General features: G+C 31.7%; 1 protein-coding gene across 1 annotated transcript; it reads left to right on the top strand.

Annotated features, from left to right (window-relative positions):
• The first annotated feature begins 57 nt into the window (after positions 1-57).
• Positions 58-17,477, top strand: LOC140443590 (uncharacterized). Its single transcript, XM_072534940.1, has 2 exons — positions 58-289; positions 11,157-17,477. Exons 1-2 carry the CDS (start codon positions 58-60, stop codon positions 12,593-12,595), a joined length of 1,671 nt encoding a protein of 556 aa, XP_072391041.1. The 3' UTR covers positions 12,596-17,477.
• Positions 17,478-24,114: the final 6,637 nt, after the last annotated feature.

Here is a 24,114-nt window from a genome sequence, read left to right as displayed (position 1 = left end):
GAAATCTCAATTAGAATCAGGGCCCATAATAACTGAAATTGATACATAAACTCAAATATGGAAATAAAACAAGAAGCTAGTGAAAAAACTTGTAAAATAAAAGTGGAAGACAAGTGTGTTGGTCCTTTGGATGCATTCAAAATTGAAATTAAGGAAGAACCCAAGAGAGAAAGTGCATATGACCAATTTGATTATTTAGACTCTAATGAATTTGCGGTAAACACTGAAGTAGAACAAGATGAATGTAAATTTACACCAATTGAAGAAAACCAAACAACAAATGATGAAAGTAAGTAAATAAAACTGATTAATACAATAACATGAAAACAAATTGTATGTTGACGAAGATTCCCGGGCAATTTGAATTTCACATTGTGTAATAATACAAAAACAAAATCACTTAAACTAAACTGTATTGTTAAAAAGATAGGACGATTTTCACATTTGGTCCCATTGAAGATAGCTACAAAGGAGCTGTGAATTAAATTCACAAAACAAATTTTTGACGTTTGACTGTGTTGTCATGTCTTTATAATGTATATGTTGTAGGCTTCAATTACAAATAGAAAAGCTTTCAAAAATACATTTTTATTATATTATTATATGAATTATGCAATTTTTTTATTTTTTTTTTATATACAACACGAACGAATAAATACTCGTTTCTTCTCATATTAATTGCAGTTAATTATTACAACATTTTTTTGGCATTTGCCTTTGATAATAAGCTAATAGATTTGGCAATCCTCAATCCACCAGTTGCCAGATTGTTACAGATGGTCACCAGATGTCTGTGGAAAGTACCTGAATACTATTCTTATTATTTTTTTAAAGAATTTCTTTTTTACTGTTAGTTTGTTAACGTTCTATTGGATTTTTATTAATTATAAGTTACATGCTATTTCCCGATTTATTAAAAAAACATGACAACACAGTCAAACACTAACATTTCGTTCTATGAACTTTAATTGACAGCTCAATATCATGGTACAATGAATACACAAGGTATGATATTGCGCATGACATTTGACAGCTGTCCCAGGAGTGTGACGTAGTTAAGATCGCCTGAACCTGAACCAACTCGAACCCATTATTACAGCTTAACGTACACATTAATTTTGAAATTATGGTTAAAAAGTGATCTAATTTTTTTTTAAATGTTTTGTTTTGGTTATAATTGAATAAAAAATATATTTTCAGTAGCGTAAATCCTTTACTTCTCCTAGAGATTCAGGCGAAATATTAATTTTTGTTTTCATACATATACTAATAATATAAGTACTCTTTTTGTATGCAAATCCCTTGAAATTTAAAAATTTTCTGCAGAGGAAATACTGTGAATAGGTAAATAGTAGTAGATTTGCTTATTCTCATTTACTCTCACTCACTTCCAAGCAGTTTTACTGAAATAAAAACAAAATAGAATACAATAGAGAAAAATCTGTTTTACAATTCAATATGGTATTTTAGATGAGTTATAATGAAATTTAGTAAAATAAAAAATACACACATTACTATAACCTACCGATTATTATATGCAAAATTTACATATCAAACAATATAATATGAAAATAAGACACAAATTAGTTCAAACGCAAAACACAATAAATATCGACTTCAGACGACTTTACACCGACAAGAAAGCTTGTATAAAAACAAAAGTTTAACAATAATATCGGTTATCAATGGTGACTATTGCAAATTGCAAGTTATGAGATAATAAATATATTTTAAAGTAACTCAATACTGACTGAGTCATCTATTTTATAATAGAAAAATAATTTAGATATATGCTTACATATGTGTCTTTATACAAATGGTGTTTAGTTACTATTTATTTATACTGTATAGTATTTTTTTTGTAAAACTGAAAGTTTTTATTTGCCATTGAATATCTGGTTTTGTACCTTTTTCAAAGTATGCTGTGCAATTGCTTGTTGCAATAGTGACAATGAAGATCAAATCTTTAGGTTTCATACATTTCCTAAAGATAGTGTGACCAGAAAACTGTGGATTATATCTTGTTGTAGATAGGATAATTTTAATTGTAATACTGCAAGAATTTGTTATACACATTTTAAAACTGAAGATTACCAAAGAAATCTACAACAGGAACTTTTAAATTACGTTCCTAAAAAGGGTCTAAAACTGAAACCTGAGGCAGTACCTAGTCTTTATTTGCCTAAATCAACATCGGCTACCCTTTTAACCAACCAAAAGAAACGCGTACAAGGAGGCAAACACAGAGAGACAAAAAGTATGTTGAACAGCTTCTTACTACTTCTAGGTCAACGACGTAAGTCTAAATCTTTATTTTTATTAATTATTAGTCATGAAACCTTAAATGGTTTTTTCATATCGATTTGTTAAGTAAGAAACTAGCCTCAGCCTGCTATGCAATTTGCAATAAGAACTGTTTCGGAGGAAATCAATTTAGCATCTTCCAAAATAACATATTTTTCTTTGTTAAATCATGTTATCATTATTAAAATATACAATGTTACCATTATTATAAACAATACCAGGATAATTTTATGTGTGAATATTACAAAAGATGTCATTTTAAATGTTGTGCAATATTGTGTGCCCTCACTACACTCATATTCGATGGCCAGCTAGCTCATTCGATGGCCAGCTAGCTCATTCGATATAAATAAAGTTGACTTTGTCATTATTTATTTTGATTTTGTGTTTAGTTCAGTAGGTATATATACGTACAAATTTTGTGTACCTCCATTACCACTTTTCTGTATCTTTTTACACATCTGAAATATCGAACTCTGGAGTATAAGTTAATTAACCTGTACCTACGTGTAATAAAAGATAATTAAAACTTGTCTTATAAAGGATATCTATATTTTATAAAGGATAAATATTATAATAACAATTTTATCATCTCTTTATAATTACTATAATTAAATTAGCCAAATTATATAAAAAACGTAAAATTAAAAGTCTTTCCCATACAACTACATTCAAATGTTGCGGGAATAAGCGTTCTTGAATACGCCATGCGCGAAAGCGAACCGATTTTGGAACATTATATATCATACCTTGTGTATTCATTGTACCATGGCTCAATATGACAATGAATGACTGTGGACATTCCTCTTTCCACAACTACCTGAACCCTGAACCCCCTTGCTGAGGTGGAAACGAAGACACTGAATGTGTATACGAGGCTGTTTTAACACCATTTTTACATGTAACCAAACTCATTATTTTGCTCATAACTTAAAAACTTGTCTTTTTAGATAGTTGACATCAACAGACAACTTTTCTGCTCCTATTAAGAATGTCTTTTGGGAAATAAAAAATCATAAAAATTGCATTGAATGAATTGAATTAAATTAAATTAAAAACCACCACTCTGTGCGTAAATGATAAGAAAGCTATTTCTTCCACTCCTTGGTCACTAGTGGAATGCCAAATCACTTTTTTCATATCTTTATTTTTTCACAGTAAAAATAAATTAAATGTTTACTTGTATAATATATAATAATAATATATAATAAAAATAATAAATAATTAAAAAAAAGAATACAGTTGAACTTCTATGTAATAAGAATCATGATTAAACAGTGGTTAAAAGAAAAATGTCTATTTGCGCAAGTGGCAATGCTGCAATTTTTGTATAAAAGATACTCTTAACTAAAATGATAGAAGTTTCAACCTGATTCTTTTATTTCATATTTTCTCTATATATTTCATATCATCAGGTTAAAAATACAGGTTACCATGCCTGAGCCACCAAAATATTAGGGTAAAAACCCTTTAAAATATATAAAGTTACCAAAGATTGTACATGATGTTAATATTATTTGATGTTTAATATTTTAATTAAATTTTACTTCAGGTAACATACACCCATGCTTTAAGTGAGTTCCAGTGTCCGGAGAGTAAACCTCTTCAAACGGACTTCAGTTACCAGCTGTTGACTTACATTTACATGACACATTATTAAATCGCGAATCGTCTAAATTGACATTTAAAAACATATGTTTTTCCACTTTTCTTGTTGTTTCTTCTTTTGTTTAAAATTAAACCAGATTTTGAACATGTGTTCACAATGAACAGATTTTGTTACAATACTACAATATTTTATGAATATAGTGGTTAAGTTAGGATATACATGGCGATGGTTTTTCCACCACTGTAATGGACAGTTTCAATCACCGTTCGAAATTTTTTGTGGTTAATATCATCAGACAAATACATGTCGACTTCCTTTATATCTCTAGATACAGGTGTATGTTTAGATGAGTCATGTCTAATAAATTCATCAAAAATACACCATGAACTTAAGTCATCTTTATCAGTTTCTTTTTCTTGTACTGGTTGATTTTCACTAGTACAATATTTTTTTTCTTTTTTTATAGAAGTAACCAGCTTCTTAACTCTTTCTTTTGTTTTTTATAACTAGGTATTCTGATTAATGAATGAGTTTCGATTTACGATTGATCTGCATTTTCGATTTCAAATCTTTATTGATAGTTCGTCAAAGGATTTATTTATTGTAAATATTCAATTATGAATTATTTTTCTTAGTCAAAATTATTGACCTAGTATAAGAATAATAATTTTATTTTCAAAAAATGCGCATTTGTAGCAGATGCAGCTTTTATGGTCCACTTTCTGAATATTGCAATGATTGAAACTTCTCCTGACGCATTTTTGTCCGTTTCGACTACTTCTACTACAAGTACTGACATACTACCACCGCCACCCAAGCGTCAAAAGGTGATGGATACTTCCATTAATAAAAATATTAGTTTAGAACAAAAGAAACAAATAGATATGGATTTAATAAACCTATGCAAAGACTTGTTTCATCTGTTTTCCATAGTTGAAGAACGAGCTTTTAAAAAGCTTTCAGGGTGGATTCCTGGATATAAACCACCAACAAGAAAAACTTGTTCATTACGTCAGGCTCATTACTTCAGGAATGTTATACCAAAACTAAGCAAATTATTAGATCACAAGTTGTTAAAGAAGTAGAAAATATCTGTATTACTACTGACCTTTGGACATATGGAGTAACTGAGAGTTACATCGCATTAACAGGACAATATTTAACCGAAAATTTAGAATTTAAAACGATTTTATTAGGCTGCTGCCATTTTTCTGGAAACCATAATTCAGAAAAGATCGCTTTTGAAATTAGTGAAATTAGAGAGTTTTTGTGCAAGCAAATACGCATACGTAACGTATCTTTTTGACATATAAGCATGCGCATTAATGGTTGAACTAACGTATCTAGATACGTATTACCTAACGTAACGGGCTGGTACGTTACGTTCATACGCATCCCCATCGAGCCGAAGGTAACCGAATGCACAAGGGGATCTTACCCGATTACCAAAATTTCAACATCCACATTTCAGAAGCACACGTGGTACGTGTTTTTTCACATTTGTGGTTAAGTATATTTGTTTTGATTTTTATAAATAATGAAAAGCAGTAGAAAACGACTTCACTTCAGCAATGAAGATGATTTGTTCTTGTTGAAGGAAGTCGTAGGCAAGAACCCTTACGACCATCCAGAAAGGTGGAATTTAATCCAAAAGTGAAAAATATTTTTACATTTTATATCAGACATGGTATCAAAATTAAAGCGGCCGTATAGTCGTGCAAGATGTGGAGAAGAAGGGCATCTTTTATGTCTTCGTCTTCTTCATCATCAATAAAGGCACCTACATTTAAGATCGCGCCCATCTCAAAAATTAAAAATTGTTCAAAAAATATTTGTTATTTATTTTGAATATCAAAAATAGGGTTAAATAACAAGAACAAGACTGGCACTGACAATTTATTAGTTAATCACTAATTCGATGAGGGCAACAGCATCGTTACGTTGCGTGCAGAACTTTAACTCTCAATTTAACGTTCATCTTCTTCGATACGTTAGTTCTTTGCGTATAGGGAGATACGTTACGTTAGGTAGTTACAAAAACTCCCTATTATTTCACTAATTTCAAATTTCAGTTTCTAAAAAAACACATTTCAAAAAAAGTACCTTATCTTTAGAAAGGCTTTTAAAGTATCAATTACAACATAACAAAGTTCCCAAACGGCCAATCCAAGACGTGGAAACTAGGTAGAACTTCACCTATTAGATGTTAAAAAGAATGACCGAGTTAGAAGAGGCAATCCGTTCCACTTTTGTATTAGTTAATACAGACTTAGACTTTGTCAAAATCTAAATAATGAAGACTGTTTGGATTATTTGTTCTCAATTTTCCCAAATTTTACGGCCTTTTAAAGAAATAACAAGTACAATGAGTGGCAAAAAATACTTGAAGGGTAGTTCAGTGATTGTTATGGTACGCTGCCTTCAAGAATCTTGCAATAAAATTTTAGCAACCGGTAACCTTACATCCATAGTATCCGACGTAGTACAATTACTAATATCGGGTTTAGCAAAAAGTATTGTAAATGTGAACACACGTTCAAAATCTGGTTTCATCGTAAATAAAAGAAGAACACGGTTAACAAGAAATAAAGTAGAAAAACTTACGTTTTTAAATGTCAATTTAGACGATTCGCGATTTAATAATAACGTGTAATGTAAATGTAAGTACGATTTACTATTTGTATTGTTTAGTTTATTTTTCAAGTTATAATAAAAAATATATCCTTCATTAGTTTCTTTCACTTCAATAAATATACACATAATCGATAATAACCATTATGTTTATTTATGTAGGTACTCTCTTACTTGAAACTACTGTTAAACAATCATAGTTATTGTTTACGAAAATCGGTTTAGTCGCGTTAAGAACGTAGGCGCAAAATTTCAGACAAATGCTTTTTAAATGTATTCATTTTTTTCGAATCCTGAGAAAACTAACAAATATTTTTGAAAAATTTAAACGCAGAATGAAAGGTGACATTATTGCCGAGGGCCGAAATAAACAAAAAGTTTTTTTGAATGAGATAATTAAAATTCAAAATCACACTAAATTTTCTCTTTTTTCGCCACTGTAACTTATTAAAATAAACATTATAGAAGTTTTCAGAGGCTTTCGGTCTCGGTAATAATGTATTCTTTCATTCTGCGTTTAAATTTTTTAAAAATATTTATTAGTTTTCTCAGGATTCAAAAAAAAGAATGCCCACCTCTACTCGTTTGTTACCTGTGTTCCTACTTTGATTCGGTGCTTTGACTGCGCGACATGAGACGTTGCCCAATAATTTCGTATGAAGGTTTATTTATTGTGGAGTTATATGCATTTTATTATTTTTATTGGAAATAAGGCACAATGTGACTTTAAAATAAGCTTATTTTGATGTTTAGATTTTTAATTCGGAAATCGTACTTAAAATACGAAACATTAATAAATTTTATTTACATAAAACGATTTCCGAAGTGGAAATGAAAATGTTAAATTAAACTTATTGTAAAGAAAAATTGTGGCAAATTTAAAATAAAAAACAGTAAGCTGCCATTTAAATCAATTCGCCCAAATTTGATTATCTTAGAACGTTGTTAAAATGCTAAAAAGACAACAGGTCAAATAAAACCAATAAGTTTGGCAACGTTGAACTTCTCCTCTTTTCTTAGTTCCACTAATGCTATTTCGACGATATGATGGGCTGACCTAATATACCTCTCTCTTTTTAAATAGGTGTTTCTCACTCCATCTCACATAAGGTCCATGCCGACCATAAACTTTTACCTACACTGTATATTAATATAATATACATGGTGTTTGATAACGAATGGCCATAACTTAATCTTAGATTCCTGATATTAAAATAGGCCGATTTAAACTAACTTACTTTAGTACGAAAGTTGATAATAACCAAAATAAAGGGGGTCAAAGTTAAACTTTTATTTTTAAATATTTCGTGATAGGCATGGGATAACAACACAAAATTTGGTAAGCTGAAGTCTTTTGGGACGAGAAATCAAAATTCGCCGCTAAAAATGATGAAGGACGCCACATACATCTTTCAGTGCTCGTTTAATACGTTCAATTTTTTTTTATCTCCCACTCGACATACTTTTAGAATCAAAACTTTTATTCTCTTAATATTTTTACTTAGAAAAGATATACTACATCGCTATACAACCCATTACTTTTTATTATTGTGTTATACATTTGAATTAATTACAATAAATAATAATTTTAGTTTAGAAGGTAATAGTTACACCTTCCTAAAACCGCGATAGTCGGTGAAAGTCGGCTACTCAGGTATTCAGTTGTTTTGCTGTCGAAGTAAACAGTGGTGTGATGACGATGAGTAGAATACTATTTTGCTGACGTCACGTTGCCTAGCAACCGTCGTTGCTACGCAACGTGACGTCAGCAAAATAGTATTCTACTCATCGTGGCCCCACCGCAGGACATGACTCATATATCGATTAGATTATCTAAGCAGTGAACACTTACTTTACTGTTGTGAGTAATATGGAAAGTGAAAGCAGTAAAAGTAAACAACGTCCAAATTTTTCGATGGGAGAAAAAACTATTATATTTAATGTGTATTGTGGACTCCGTGAAAGGAATAAAAGTATGTCGGTCAACGATGTAGTTACCCTGTGTAGTGATTCCCCTGAGAATGGTATATAGAATTGTAAACAATTTTAAACAAAGTGAAGGCAAATTGAATGATGGGCCTGTTGAAACCATTGAAACCAGAGGTAGAAAACGCATTCAGCTTGAAGATAATACCAAATATGCTATTCGGAGGAAATTCCATGCTTTCTTCTTTCGGAACGAAATCCCAACCTTAAAGAAAGTTGAAGTTGAAATAAATTCCGATAATTCAATACCCAAAATATCACGACGTGTTTTATTGCGAACATTAGAACAAATGAACATTAAATATATAAAAAGAAGCAGGAATAGTGTTCTTTTAGAAAAAGATGAAATTGTTTTGTGGCGGAGAAATTACTTACAAAAAATCCGAGAGTATCGTCGTGAAGGACGAAAAGTATACTATTTAGATGAAACTTGGCTAAATCAAGGTCATACTGTCTCAATGGTGTGGCAAGATTTGGAAATTAAAAGTCGTCGACAAGCCTTCATTGAAGAGCTTTCATTAGGATTAAAAACACCAGTGGGTAAAGGACGGAGGCTCATAATAACACATATAGGCAGCGATTCGGGTTTTTTGGACAACGGCTTGTTACTATTCGAATCCAAGAAAACCAACGATTACCATGAGGAAATGGACGCTCAAAGATTCGAAGGTTGGTTTTCAAATATTCTACCAAGCCTTGAAGCAAATTCTGTCGTTGTTATGGACAATGCGTCATACCACAGTCGACGGTTGGAGCCATCACCAACGACTGCCTGGCGAAAAGGTGAAATAATCAACTGGCTCTCTCAAAAAAATATACCATTCAATGACAACATGTTGAAAGTACAATTATTAGACCTCCCGAGGATACATATACCCGTTTTCAAGAAATATGTAGTCGATGAAATGGCTCGTGCAAACAACATAATTGTACATCGCCTCCCTCCTTATCATTGTGTGCTGAACCCTATCGAGCTTATATGGGCTCAAATAAAAAACCAAGTGGCAAGGGAAAACTTGAGTTTTAAAATGGAGGAGGTGAAGTGCTTGTTGGCTACTGCCATACAAAATGTCACACCTGAGTCTTGGAAAAATTGTATAAGACACACTATAAAAGAAGAAGATAGAATGTGGGACTTAGACACAAGAGTGGACATTTCGGTTGAACCATTAATTATCAATGTAAATAATAGTGATCGCGATAGCTCTTCATCAGCCAACGAGTCGTCTTCATACGATGATTAATATTTTAACTTCCTGTGGAGGTCGAATGGTTGATCGGTTATGACAACGTTGATCTACTATTCCTTTCTACCGGTCCTAGAATGCGATGTTGTCATGTATGACTTTTACAAAGAATATTATCGTACTTTAGATGTTTTCTATATATAATACAAAACGATCATTAATATGATAATTTTGCTGCATGTCAATGATTAAATGATAAATTGCTAGAATATCTATCATTACAAACTGGCAACGATGTTGTTGGTTTATCGCATTCACAGTTCGGAGAATTTACTGCCTACAAATTTGATTCTCAAGTATAGTTTCTAACGTTTTCTGCCATATACTGACGTCACGCATAGCTATGCAAAACAATTTATGTTTGCTTCACTCTTCGCAACGGGTATAGCATACGGCGTGTCTATAAGGTTTAATGGTCTAAGGATATATCGATAGTTATTAACCTTACAATATACACATATCGTCGGCTTAGTGCCAAAACAAGCCAACTCATATTTTTTAAACTTTTGAGAAATCTACGTTTTAAACTTTAAATTGAAATGAAAAATCATCCTAGATTAATAATAACTTAATGACTGCAAAATATTAAAGTAAATAACATTGCAAATAAAAAAAAATTAATTAAATGAAAAAAATATATGAAAAACATTTTTTTGTAGCACTTGTCTGGTTTTGGCCATTGAATTGAAGTTATATCATAACTTCAATATCAGACTCAGAGCTTTAACAGATCATGTTTTTTTAAACTGATATGCTGAGGTTTGGGTATGCCTTTTTAAGTTTATTTCGATCAGATTAAGAATGCCACCTTTACCAAAAATATTTATTTCTTTGTAGTCAGAACTGCGAACGTACCTTTACAACACAATGCCTGGTTTGGTTTTAAAGTATTTTATTTGTAGCCAGTTAACTTTTTCTCCATTATTTGTGTTTTTGTTCTATTTTTCATTATGACTTTTGATAGCGCCTCTAAGTAAAAAAAGTACTTTACTTGTTCTTACCAGATCTACATCTTCAATCTCAGAAGCAGAGTCAGTATCTGACAATTATGTTCAAAATCCTTTTACTGTAGTGTAATATAATTATATATAATGATAAATAAATGAATCAACTATTGTAAAGTTGTTTATTTCAAAATAAATAATAGTTTTTCGAAATTAAATTACAAATTTATAGTCTGTCCGCTTTTAAACATAAGATTAAAATAGCAGTACATATTGATGTTGCCAACTGGCATTAAGCTGCAAGGAAAGAGACGGAATAGTAAAATAAACTTAAAAAGGTCAACTTGGGTTATAGCTTTATTTATATATTATTCTTTTATTCCTTCAAAAGTTTTTCCGTTCCAGTAAAATGTTTATATTTGGTTTGTATTTTAGGTTGTTCCGAGGAGAAGAACAAAATTATAATTATTGAAACGTCACATTCATCACACAAAGGAAAATTTTCAGGTCAACACGATGAAGAACAAAGACTTGACCAATGTAAAATTTGTCTTGCGCAATTTACTCGAGGAAACGAATTCAAAAGGCATTTGAGTGTGCATACTGGAGAAAAACCGTACAAGTGTGAAATTTGTTTTAAGCAGTTTTCCCAGAAAGATAAGTTAAAGATCCATTTAAGAGTTCATACTGGGGAAAAACCGTACAAGTGTGAAATTTGTTTTAAGCAGTTTGCTCAAGAATATGATTTGAAACGTCATTTGAGAATTCATACTGGAGGAAAACGTTACAAGTGTGAAATTTGTTTCAAGCGATTTAATCTAAAGGGAACTTTGAGAAATCATTCTAGTGTGCACACTGGGGAAAAACGTTACAAGTGTGAAATTTGTTTCAAGCAATTTAGTGAAGCGGGAAATTTGAAAAAACATTTGAGACTGCACACTGGAGAAAAACCTTACCAGTGTGAAATTTGTTTTAGGCAATTTTCCCAACTAGGTCATTTAACACATCATGTAAGAAAGCACACTGGAGAAAAACCTTACAAGTGTGAAATTTGTTTCAAGCGATTTACTCAAAAGGGAACTTTGATAAATCATTCTAGTGTGCACACTGGGGAAAAACGTTACAAGTGTGAAATTTGTTTCAAGCAATTTACTCGAAAGGAAACTTTGAGAAATCATTCTAATGTGCACACTGGGGAACAACGTTACAAGTGTGAAATTTGTTTCAAGCAATTTAGTGAAGCGCGAAGGTTGAAAACACATTTGAGACTGCACACTGGAGAAAAACCTTACCAGTGTGAAATTTGTTTTAGGCAATTTTCCCAACTAGGTCATTTAACACATCATGTAAGAAAGCACACTGGAGAAAAACCTTACAAGTGTGAAATTTGTTTCAAGCAATTTACTCGAAAGGGAACTTTGAGAAATCATTCTAGTGTGCACACTGGGGAAAAACGTTACAAGTGTGAAATTTGTTTCAAGCAATTTAGTGAAGCGGGAAATTTGAAAAAACATTTGAGACTGCACACTGGAGAAAAACCTTACGAGTGCGAAATTTGTTTCAAGCAATTTAGTGAAGCGGAAAGTTTGAAATATCATTTAAGAGTGCACACTGAAGAAAAACCTTACCAATGTGAAATTTGTTTTAAACAGTTTACTCGAAAGGAAACTTTGAGAGATCATTCTAGTGTGCACACTGGGGAACATAAGTGTGAAATTTGTTTCAAGCAATTTACTCGAAAGGGAATTTTGAGAAATCATTCTCGTATGCACACTGGGGAAAAACCTTACAAGTGTGAAATTTGTTTAAAGCAGTTTACTACAACAAGTCAGTTAAAAACTCATTCAGGAACACACAGTTTAGAAAAACCTTAGAAGTGTGAAATTTGTTTTAAGCAGTTTTCTCACTCATGTAATTTAAAACGACATATGTGTTTGCACACTGGAGAAAAGTCTTAAAAGTGTGAAACGTGTTTTTACTCGTTCACTGAGCATTACTCAGATCCAAGTCGGCTGTACTTATCTCAGTATGCTTATTACTCTAATTAAAAGCATCAGTATTCTTTTAGAACTGAGTAAGATAAATTGTAAATCGTAGTACAAAGTGTGCGAATATGGATTAACAGCAACCTGACCCTTGCTAAACTTCTTCCTAAAGTTCCATCTCCTATCGGAGGTTGGATATCATAACGGCTATGGTCACTTTGTTGGCTGCTGCTCTGAAAAGTTGTAGTGAACTACAGTTAAACCACTCTCTAAGGTTCTTCAGCCAGGAGATGCGTCTTCTTCCTATGCTTCTTCTTCCTTGGATCCTTCCTTGCATAATAATTCTCAGCAGCTCATATTTTTCTCCTCTGGTTATGTGACCCAAATATTCTAGTTTTCTTCTTTTTATGCTGTTCATAATTTCTAACTCCTTATTTAGACGTCGTAGTACCTCAGCATTGGTAATCCTTTGAACCCACTGAATTTTTAATATTCTTCTGTAACACCACATTTCGAACGCTTCTATTTTTCTTATGTTTTTTCTTCAATGTTCAAGCTTCCATTCCGTATAGTAAGATAGAAAATATGTAACATCTTAGAGCCCTCAATCTGAGATGCAACTGAAGGTCTCTGTTGGTAAGCATTGTCTTCATTTTCACAAATGCTTGCCTTGCAGTTTCAATTCGGACTTTGATTTCTCTGCTTTGGTCATCTTTGTCATCAACCCAGGTTCCCAGATATTTATATGTCTCAACTTTTTCTATTTGGGTTTGCTCTATCATTAATCTTTCATTTCCATGTTGCGTTTTTGAGACAATCATAAATTTAGTTTTTCTCTTATTTATTTTTAGTCCGTATCTAATGCAATAATCGTTAATTCTAATTGCTAAACTACAAAGTGTAAACTTTACATAGGACGAATTACGTGTATATATATATATATATATATATATATATATATATATATATATATATATATATATATATATATATATATCGAGAAAAGGAGTACGACCATCAATCCAAAATAAACTAAGGTACACTCGAAGAGTGGTGGGTTTTTCGGTCAAAGTGGAGAAATAAAAGACAAAGAAGGTGGCTACTTCATCTATTTATTGAAGACGTTTCGCTTTCTGCTCAGAAAGCATCATCAGTTCATCTAAAAAGAACAATATGAAACCAAACATCCATAGAGAAGTTACAACAAAAGTGTGTTACCTTACAAAGACATGTAGCAGTCAGTGATGTTAAAAATATGAAAAAGCTTACAAAGCTGGACATTCAGAGTTAACGTTGTATATAACAATTAATTGAAACTAGGTATAGTTTGCAATTTGACAAAATTAGCACAGCAAAAGAACATGTGATAAAAATACATGTATATAAAAAAATTATTATAAAAACTTAGTAAAAAACATTAAGGTTTATTTTAAAGTGTAAAGAACTAGAAATATCATAAGAATGCACTTCCAACAAATTTATTTAATAAATTAGATTTTAATTTTAACTTTAGGTAACATTATAAGTTATTAAAGATTAATAGTAATAAAGATAAAATGAAGTTACCAGTCTTTAGCTTACTGAGTCTCGTCGGTAAATGAATTTACAGGTTTAACACCCACGCAAAACAACGTGAATAGAAGTGGCCTTGAGGTCAAAATGACATAAACAGCAAGGCAAGCTACCAACCTCTATATAATAGTGCGGTATATTCAAAGAATGTGATAAATTTGGTTGACAACTTGTCGTTAAAAAACCAAACAATGAAAGGAAAAGGTGGTTAAGATCACCATTTACCCTACAGTGATTGATCTGTCAACAAAGAACAAAGCAAGAGAAGTCAATCCAATATATTATAATATTATGACGTCACTAGTTAGCCAGCTAACAGGTGAAGATTAATACAACTTCCACAGTCCAAAGGTTCAAACATTTAGGACCGTAATGAAAAAGATTCTATGAATCAAATTCAGTTTAAAATTTTATCAAACAAGTTCATCAAAAAGAACAATTATTTTTGTCCCACATTGGGGTTTTCTTTATCATATTTTCTTATAATAAATTTAAATAAAAATAAAATAAAATAAATTATTCCTTCTTAAACTAAGATTATCAACTTACATTTTATTAATTATTTGTCAATATCACTTTTACATAATTAATTAATTGTTCTTTTTGATGAACTTGTTTGATAAAATTTTAAACTGAATTTGATTCATAGAATCTTTTTCATTACGGTCCTAAATGTTTGAACCTTTGGACTGTGGAAGTTGTATTAATCTTCACCTGTTAGCTGGCTAACTAGTGACGTCATAATATTATAATATATGATATATTGGATTGACTTCTCTTGCTTTGTTCTTTGTTGACAGATCAATCACTGTAGGGTAAATGGTGATCTTAACCACCTTTTCCTTTCATTGTTTGGTTTTTTAACGACAAGTTGTCAACCAAATTTATCACATTCTTTGAATATACCGCCCTATTATATAGAGGTTGGTAGCTTGCCTTGCTGTTTATGTCATTTTGACCTCAAGGCCACTTCTATTCACGTTGTTTTGCGTGGGTGTTAAACCTGTAAATTCATTTACCGACGAGACTCAGTAAGCTAAAGACTGGTAACTTCATTTTATCTTTATTACTATTAATCTTTAATAACTTATAATGTTACCTAAAGTTAAAATTAAAATCTAATTTATTAAATAAATCTGTTGGAAGTGCATTCTTATGATCTTTCTAGTTCTTTACACTTTAAAATAAACCTTAATGTTTTTTACTAAGTTTTTATAATAATTTTTTTATATACATGTATTTTTATCACATGTTCTTTTGCTGTGCTAATTTTGTCAAATTGCAAACTATACCTAGTTTCAATTAATTGTTATATACAACGTTAACTCTGAATGTCCAGCTTTGTAAGCTTTTTCATATTTTTAACATCACTGACTGCTACATGTCTTTGTAAGGTAACACACTTTTGTTGTAACTTCTCTATGGATGTTTGGTTTCATATTGTTCTTTTTAGATGAACTGATGATGCTTTCTGAGCAGAAAGCGAAACGTCTTCAATAAATAGATGAAGTAGCCACCTTCTTTGTCTTTTATTTCTCCACTTTGACCGAAAAACCCACCACTCTTCGAGTGTACCTTAGTTTATATATATATATATATATATATATATATATATATATATATATATATATATATATATATATATATATATATATATATATATAAGTATTTATACGAAATAAAAGCCATATATTATGGCATTGGAGCACAAATTAGTCAAACTTATCCCGTATGATTTGGAATCAATATAACTATGTAATAGTTATTTCAATATCTCTACTTCGTCTGCCGTTCGCTGCTGCAGCTGCAAAATCAAAATTATCAAAAATAGGTGCATCCGTTTATTAGGCCACCTAGTTCTTAAAACGTCGGCATACTCCAATACAACAGATGGCCCTACTCAATAATCAGGTTACATCCAATTTACGTAGCCTAATCTACTTGCTCCTACCCAAAGTTTGTAGCCATAGCGAATTGTCTTATTGTGAATAAATTGTTTACAGCTATGGGGCGACCGAAATATGGTACCATGGCTTCGTCAACACATTGCATTTCCTCACATTTACCAAATTTCAAAAATGCAGCATTGATGTGATCCAACAATGGCCTAACTTTAGCAAATTTGTCGGATGTATTTATAGTGACGTTGTCAGTTAGGTGAAAGTGAGATAAAGAGTAGTAACACTCCAATAAATGCTTTTATCTCACGTTTTTCTATTTTCAGGCAATGGTTTTGTTGCCATGCATATCGATTTGATTCGATAATTATTAGGTCCAATATTTTGTCATCGAAAAATAAAGAAAGAATATCTAAAGGGATTTGCGGAGGTATTTCTTCTTCATCGTTACTAAATTCTTCACCATCATTCACCAAATCTTCGGTTTCCCATTTATAAATGGACTATATTTGTCATCCTCTGTATTAGAGAAAATGTTTTGACTTGTATTATATTTATGAAAATATATTTCAGCAGGCGCTCTAAGCTGTTTAGCGGGTAGATTATGTATGGTAAGTGTGTCTTCGTCACCAGAATATTCATCAGTTTGAGAATCCGTGGCATTTTCTGGCGGAGAAATAGTCAATGATTCAACGTTCTCTATCTTATCTTCCTCGTCCTCCAGCATAGCCAGTGCCTCATTTAGAGAAAAACCCCTGAAAGTGTAAATATACATGGCATATGCTAAATTATTGATATATTTTGTATAAAAGCATGTAATTTGCGTAAAAGTAAAGTTCTGTATGTAGTACTGTTATATGTCCAACGTCCTACATGTAGGACGCTGTGGAAAAGAGGTTCAAAAATATATCGTAACATATTTGTACATTACTGTTGATCCTATATTGCTAAATATACTTCTTTTTACGTCAAAATGCACATCCCAAAATATTATTTATATAGTTTTAAAAATAAAAATTTTGTTTACCTTGCGAACAAAACACCTTACTCGGCCATTTTCAAATTTACACAATTTTTGGTGTTAACTACACAAATATTATGGTGTAACTAATAGTCGTTTTATATTTTATTACATCGAGTGGTTCCTAGAGATCGATTACCTGTCGTCAGCATTTAGTTACTGGGCAAGAATGAGACAGGATCGGACTTGCTTCAGGCGTTGTATATGTAGGACGTTGGGCATATCTGGAATAATTGGTATTATAAAATTAAAATCCTCAAAATATAATTTATAATTCGAATGTATTTATTATTTTTTCATCTATAGAAAACTCATCAAAACCCCTAATGACTCAACGTTCAAAGGAACCACTAACGATTCTTGAAGTTAAAGACGCAGTTAAAAAACTAGCCAGAAACAAATCACCCAGAATAATCTCTCAGCTGAACTACAGTCCATCTAATTTACATACCGTTGGACGTCATCGGCGTCATAGCCCGTGACGCCACATGATACCGACACGAAATATTTAGGTGGCAGGTGTGTTCTTTTTTAGAATTACTTTGCCGAGTACACTGGCATTACAGCCAATAGACATATTTTATTATATACGCGTAGAAATAATATTTAAAGATTTCTATTAATGTTAACTTAAAGAAATACACAATAATATGTTTCATTTTATTTGTATAAATGCATTATAAAGCGTTTTTATGAAGAACATTTGTTCGGAACACACTGTAACTGCAATCGAACGAAAGTGAAATTTTGGCATAAATTGGTAACACTTATTTGACAGTTGCGGTGTTGACACTTTAGTTTTGCTTTTATTATTTTCTATTAATTAAACTATGTTGTTTTTTAAACAAGCGGCTCAAATTGTTTTTAACAAGATTATTTTTTAACTCTTGTTTTGTTTCTATTTATTTACATTAAATATTAATTTATTTTGTTGTATACTGTTGTTGTACATTTTTGCAATAATTATGTGACCTATTTGATTTAAAATGGATTCAGGAATTTTTTATACTTTGGCAACTATGTCAACTTCGATCTCTGACGTAGATAATGACGTGCAACGGTTTGTAAATTAGATGGACTGTATATAAATACACAGAAATCTCTCCCCAATTATTGGAATACTTTGTACCATACACAAAAAAGGAGATATCTTTGAGTGCTCTAACGACAGAGGAATTACGCTTCTAAATGCAGCGTATAAAATATTTTCCACAGTACATAGTATCAAAGAATATAGACGCTTACGCTAAGCGTCTATATTCTTTGGTAGTATGTCACCGTATAGCACCATATGCAGACCGGATAGAAGGAAAATACCAGGCTGGTAAATCGACAATTCATCAGATTGCAACCTCAAAACAAATTTTGGAAAAAACATTGGAATATGGCATTAATACTCATCACATATTTATAGACTACAAAGCAGCCTACAACTCTGTGAATAGAAGATAAATGTTCAAAGCAATGAAAGAGCTAGGAATGCCAAATTAGTTAGTAAGTTTAACAAAACTAACTCTTGAAAAAGTTGAATGTAGAACACGAATTCAGGGGGAAACTGTCTGAACCTTTTAAAATAGATAATGGGCTGCGCCAGGGAGACCGTCTCTGCTGTATACTATTCAATCTGACTCTGGAAAAAGTAATACCTACGTATGTCACAAATCACAACCACTGGTTCAATATATAATACATCAGTGCAAATCCTGGCCTATGCTGATGATATCAATATTGTTGGGAGAACAGAAAACGCTGTATGGGAGGCTTAGGTAGCATTAAAAGAATCAGCTACAAAAATGAGTGTAATAATAGTTGTGTTCGAGAAGGGAGTCCCTGACTAGTTTTCGACAAGTTTTGGACCAGTTAGGGACTATTGTTGTGCCCTGGAGCAATTAGTTTCCAACTTTAAATTCTCTGCGAACGATTTTCGGGCATTTCTGACTGTTTCTAACCTCAAATCAGACCAAAGGTTCTATCCTTAACAGGTAAGTTCACATTTTTGAAAACAAATGGAAATGTCTAATTTTTCAGATGATTGTATAAATATAATCCCTATATATTTTTGTCATTTTAATGTAAGATATTAATATTTAACAAAAAAGAACCTTATTCAACGTTCTAAATGTGGTAAATAACGTATCCATCGTTAAAATCTGTTTAATTTACGAAAAAACACAGTAAACCGCAAGTAGGTAACTGTATTGTGTAAAAAAAAATTTGAAACATTTTAACAAGATTGTGAAAAATTGTATAAAAAAACTAAAAATTAAACGGCGACTAGGTACATAAAAAAATATTAAAAAATGATCAAGATTATGGTCTGCAATAATTACCGACTTTCCTCATGTTCATGTTTCCTCGTTTAGTACAGAAATTTTCTTTATTGTTATGTTTTCTTTTACGAGAGGAAGGCAAACAAAAAACCTGACACTATAGCGATTGCGCTGACTAAAAATCCTCACTCTAATCCACAAACCCAATGGACCCGTTTCTGACTGATCATGAACTAGTCAGAAAAACTTCGCGAACATCAAACTTTCTGTCAAAGTCCCGAATTTTTAACACGACGGACGCTCAAATCAGTCATGGATTGTCTCCACGAACAAAGTTAATAAACACCAACAAAACGAAGTACATGAAAATATGCAAGCAATCACAAATCCTACCACCACTTGTTATAGAAAACGACGTCATTGAAGCAGTGAACGAATTTGTATTCCTGGGACCACTCCTCAACACTGAAAATAATACCGCAGAATTTGCACGGCCAACAGATGCTATTTTGGGCTCAATCTCCTTAAATCCACAATTATATGGAAAAATACAAAAATAAAAATAGGCAAAAGAAATAAAATAAGACTTACTCACAATCAATTTAATTTTACTACCAAAACGATCGGTTTCGCTTTCTACACTTTGCAAAGCATCTTCAGGTTAAACTGTTTGAACTATGTATCACGAATCATTAACTAATAATTCTTATACCGGCTAGTAAGTAGTATTTTGTTTGTTTCTAATTTATTACAATTCAATAGATTATCTCTTACCAATTTGTGGCTTTTCACTTTGTCTTCTAAAACAATTTTATGCATATTAATAAACACAGATATGTAATACTGGCATAATTACTGTAACTTTTTTGATCTTTATCTTTATAAGACAGCACCCTAATATGGGCTTTTTATAATTTCAGCATTTAATTTACTTTGTACTGTTTGACCTGAAGATGCTTTGCAAAGTGTAGAAAGCGAAACCGGTCGTTTTGGTAGGAAAATTAATTTGATTGTGAGTAAGTCTTATTTTATTTCCTTTACCTATTTGAAATGGACTCGCACAAGCAACATATTCATGATTTATAAAAATAAAACTCTACAAAACAATAATACGTCCAGTCCTAATATATGGTTCTGTCGCCAATAGCTCAAATCCGGCTTTACGATTTGTCAAATTGCAGCCAATAGTATTGCCTAAAATTGAACATTGGCTGTCGTGCAATCTCCAATTTCAGAGCGCCATGGAGCACTTAACCTAATTAATTTCATATAAATATAGGTGCACGACGGCCAAAAATTCGTTCTGGTCTGGACAGGGATCCGCAGAACCAGCCTTTTTGGCATTAAAGACCTTCTGGTAGCTTTAGTTTCCAGAAACTCTGTTCTTTTTATTGCACCTAACCGGTATCCTTTTATTTCAGGATCTGTTCTCTAGCGAGACTTAGTACAATTTAGATTTAATTATATTTATTTCAGCATTTTCGACTTAGAATATTTTATTTAGAATTAAATCGTATTTTTGACTTGGTACGATTTCATATTTTTCTTCTATTTTCAGGGTATTTTCGACTTAGAAAAAATTTTGGTAAGATATTTATTGACGAAATTGTTTTCAGTTTTTCACAAAAAAATCTTTGTTTTTAATATATTAAATTGTAAATTTTTAGTTTTGAAACTTAAAAAGCTATGAAAATTTCTATATAAAAAAATATTTATTTTTTTTTTATTACATGTAAATCAATTTTATAACTTTGAATTAAAAATAGGTTTGTTCAAACAAAACGAAAAACCGTCACGTAACTTTTTATTATACTTTTTTCCTGCACAAAAAAATTATCTAAGGAACTTTTTAAAAAAATTTCAAAATACACTCAACCAAAAGTTTCACTTTTCTTAAGAATTATTTTTGAAATGTTTAACAGTAACTTTTCATGAATACTATAGCAATATACAAGCAGAAGAAGCTGTAAAGGTATTCTACTTGAGCGACCCTCCTCCAAAATGGAAGAGAAGAGTTTAATTACATTATTTACTTCGGCGTACAAGAAATAACTATTTTTTAAAATTAATTATTACTTGTCACTAATTTTTTTGACAAATTGGTGGTAGCATTGATATTGTTACGTTAGGAATATCCAAGGTTACTTTTTGCAAGAGATTCCTAGTTCAAAAAAATACAAAATAAAATTTCTATTACAAAAAAATTACTTTCGTATTAAAATACACAAATGTGATTTTAAAGTTTTATTGAATACAGCTTGCTTCGGTGGTACAAATTCGACTAACTATAGCTATATCTACGCAATTGTATATATTCTTATAATATGATATTCGATAGATACTCCCGACATTCCCAGACGAAAAAGTCGTAAAATTTAATTGCATAACAAGCCCTCAGCCGGAGAGACGATACGCTGATTAAGGAATTTTTTAAATAAACATATAAGTATTTACTCGGCAGATATTTATATTAACCACTTTCACAATAAAATCGTCTCTACAGTCAGAAACAGCACCGCTGTCTAGTATTAAATTAGTATCTTAAAAATATTGAGATATATAAAGTGATCCAAAAATATTCTTTTGCAATAAATGTTTTTCAATAGAAAACACGTATTTTATAATATGCGTGTCTTGTTTCAAAATACTTTCGCTACACTTCCAGTTTAACCTTGTAGATTCAGCAGTTTAATAAACATATCTGGCCTAGTAACGCGTCGATTTGGAATAAAATCTCGATGGTTTAAAAAGATAAACAGAGAGCAAAAGAAGTCACAATAATCGTAATGTACTCGTTTAGTCAGTCGGTACTTTGTAATTAGATGTAATCTTAGTCAATGATATCACCATGCTAATCCAAGTAAATCGCATTGTCAATTAAGTACTATATCAATCATTACTGTAAGTTGTAAGTAGTGTGTCATCAATAAAGTTGTAAGAAACTAGTTGTACATAAATTCTGACTCTCCGTACCCCAAAGATGAGATCCTGAGAACGCCGACATAATGCCTACTCTAGATTTAGATGACACACTGTTCCGCCATAACTCTGCTCGTTTTAATTTTGCTAAGTGTTTATACTTTCTTATTTATTTTTTAAATTTCAAAATCTGAAAGTAGGTATACTTTATAATTCTAACATAGAGGAAAGGCACCAAATTTGAGACCCTTTTTTTGAAAAACAAATATAAAACAACATTCAAAAGTTTTTGAAACATTTATTTCCAAAAACTTAAATTGAATGTTTCTAGAATAGAAAAAAATATATAAAATTAATAAAAGATATATTTTTGCAAAAAAAAAATTTTGTGACATTTAATGTTAACAATAAAAGGGGGCCTAATTTGAGATAGCCGGGTATCCAAATTTAAGACAGGTATCCCAATTTGAAAGACTATTCAAAAAAGCCTTTTCCTTCGCAGAAAAGGCAAATAAATGTGCTGGACTTTATTTCTTCATGTGCCCACCTGCCACACTGGTAACACTTTGCCCATTTGTTAAACTGTTTGTTCGGGCTGTTAGGCCGTTGTCTTCTAAGATTAGTTCTCGACGTTTCGCCAACACTAGGGGTTGGCATCTTCTGGAGATGTTACTGCTTCTTTTGTAACCTGAAACTGATACCGCGTTGTACTACGGAGGCAATATTTATTGCCTCCGTATATCCTCCGAAATACTGCCTCCGTAGTACAACGCGGCGTCAGTTTCAGGTTACAAACGAAGTATTCCGCGTCGTTTTCTACACTTAATGGGACGATGAATCAGCTAATGAAAGGTCTTCACTGCTGTCTGAGCTTGAACTTGAAGAAATTTGATGTTATGCCTTTTGATGTAGAAGGTTGACCTACTTCTTCATGTACTAATATTTCTTCTTCGAGCGTTGCTGTTTTTTAACACTTTTTGTTGAATTGTTTTTTTTTCTGGAGCTAATATACAATTCATATTTTTCTGGGGTACCTACTAGTTTTTTTGTTCTGCAAACTTTTGCCTAATTCTTCTTTGTAGGGTATGAATTATAAAAAAACAAGAAAAACGTGTTATCTAGGACATATTTACAGAGGAGAAAAATACAACTTCCTACGACTTATAATGGAAGGGAAAGTGGAAGGAAGAAGAAGTCTAGGAAGAAGAAAGTACTCCTGGTTGAAGAAGGTAAGAGACTGGACAGGCATGGACACACATTCGATACTAAGAACAGCTCAAGATAGAGAGCAATTTGCTGTAGTTATAGCCAACCTTCAGTAATGGAGAAGGCACTTTAAGAAGAAGGGTGTTAGAGAAATAAAGTAATAATTGAAAAACAACTTGTTTATGAGGTATTGGTGGACTATGTTCTCGCATTGGATGATTTGGTTGTTCATGGTTTGATTCTATTATTTATTCGTCTATTTCGCTTTGTGTTTCCAAGTGCTCTTGAATTCAAAGTCTCTAAAAATACGGCGACAAAATTAGGGACCAGTTCAGTTATTCGGAAACAATTGCAAGATATTTCCATCGTCGCAGCTCTGTTATAAGAAAAATTACATTAAATACTGCTTTTTGCGAAATAATAGTTTTAGTAAACAGGTCGAAGTCTATTTACGTGAAGTGGTGACAGTTATACACCATGCAAACTTTTTCATTTGTATTAAAATCTACTAAAATCATTAAA

Source organism: Diabrotica undecimpunctata, chromosome 1, assembly GCF_040954645.1.
Source record: "Diabrotica undecimpunctata isolate CICGRU chromosome 1, icDiaUnde3, whole genome shotgun sequence".
Lineage (NCBI taxonomy): Eukaryota > Metazoa > Arthropoda > Insecta > Coleoptera > Chrysomelidae > Diabrotica > Diabrotica undecimpunctata.
Note: the sequence above shows the minus strand (reverse complement) of the source record. Positions and strands in the feature narration are given on the sequence as shown.

What these genes read in the sequence shown, in the direction of transcription:
- LOC140443590 (XM_072534940.1), top strand. Translation starts at nt 58, where the DNA reads ATGGAAATAAAACAAGAAGCTAGTGAAAAAACTTGTAAAATAAAAGTG. An exon ending in CCAAACAACAAATGATGAAA is followed by an intron (nt 290 to 11,156) that starts GTAAGTAAATAA and finishes TTTGTATTTTAG; the next exon opens with GTTGTTCCGAGGAGAAGAAC.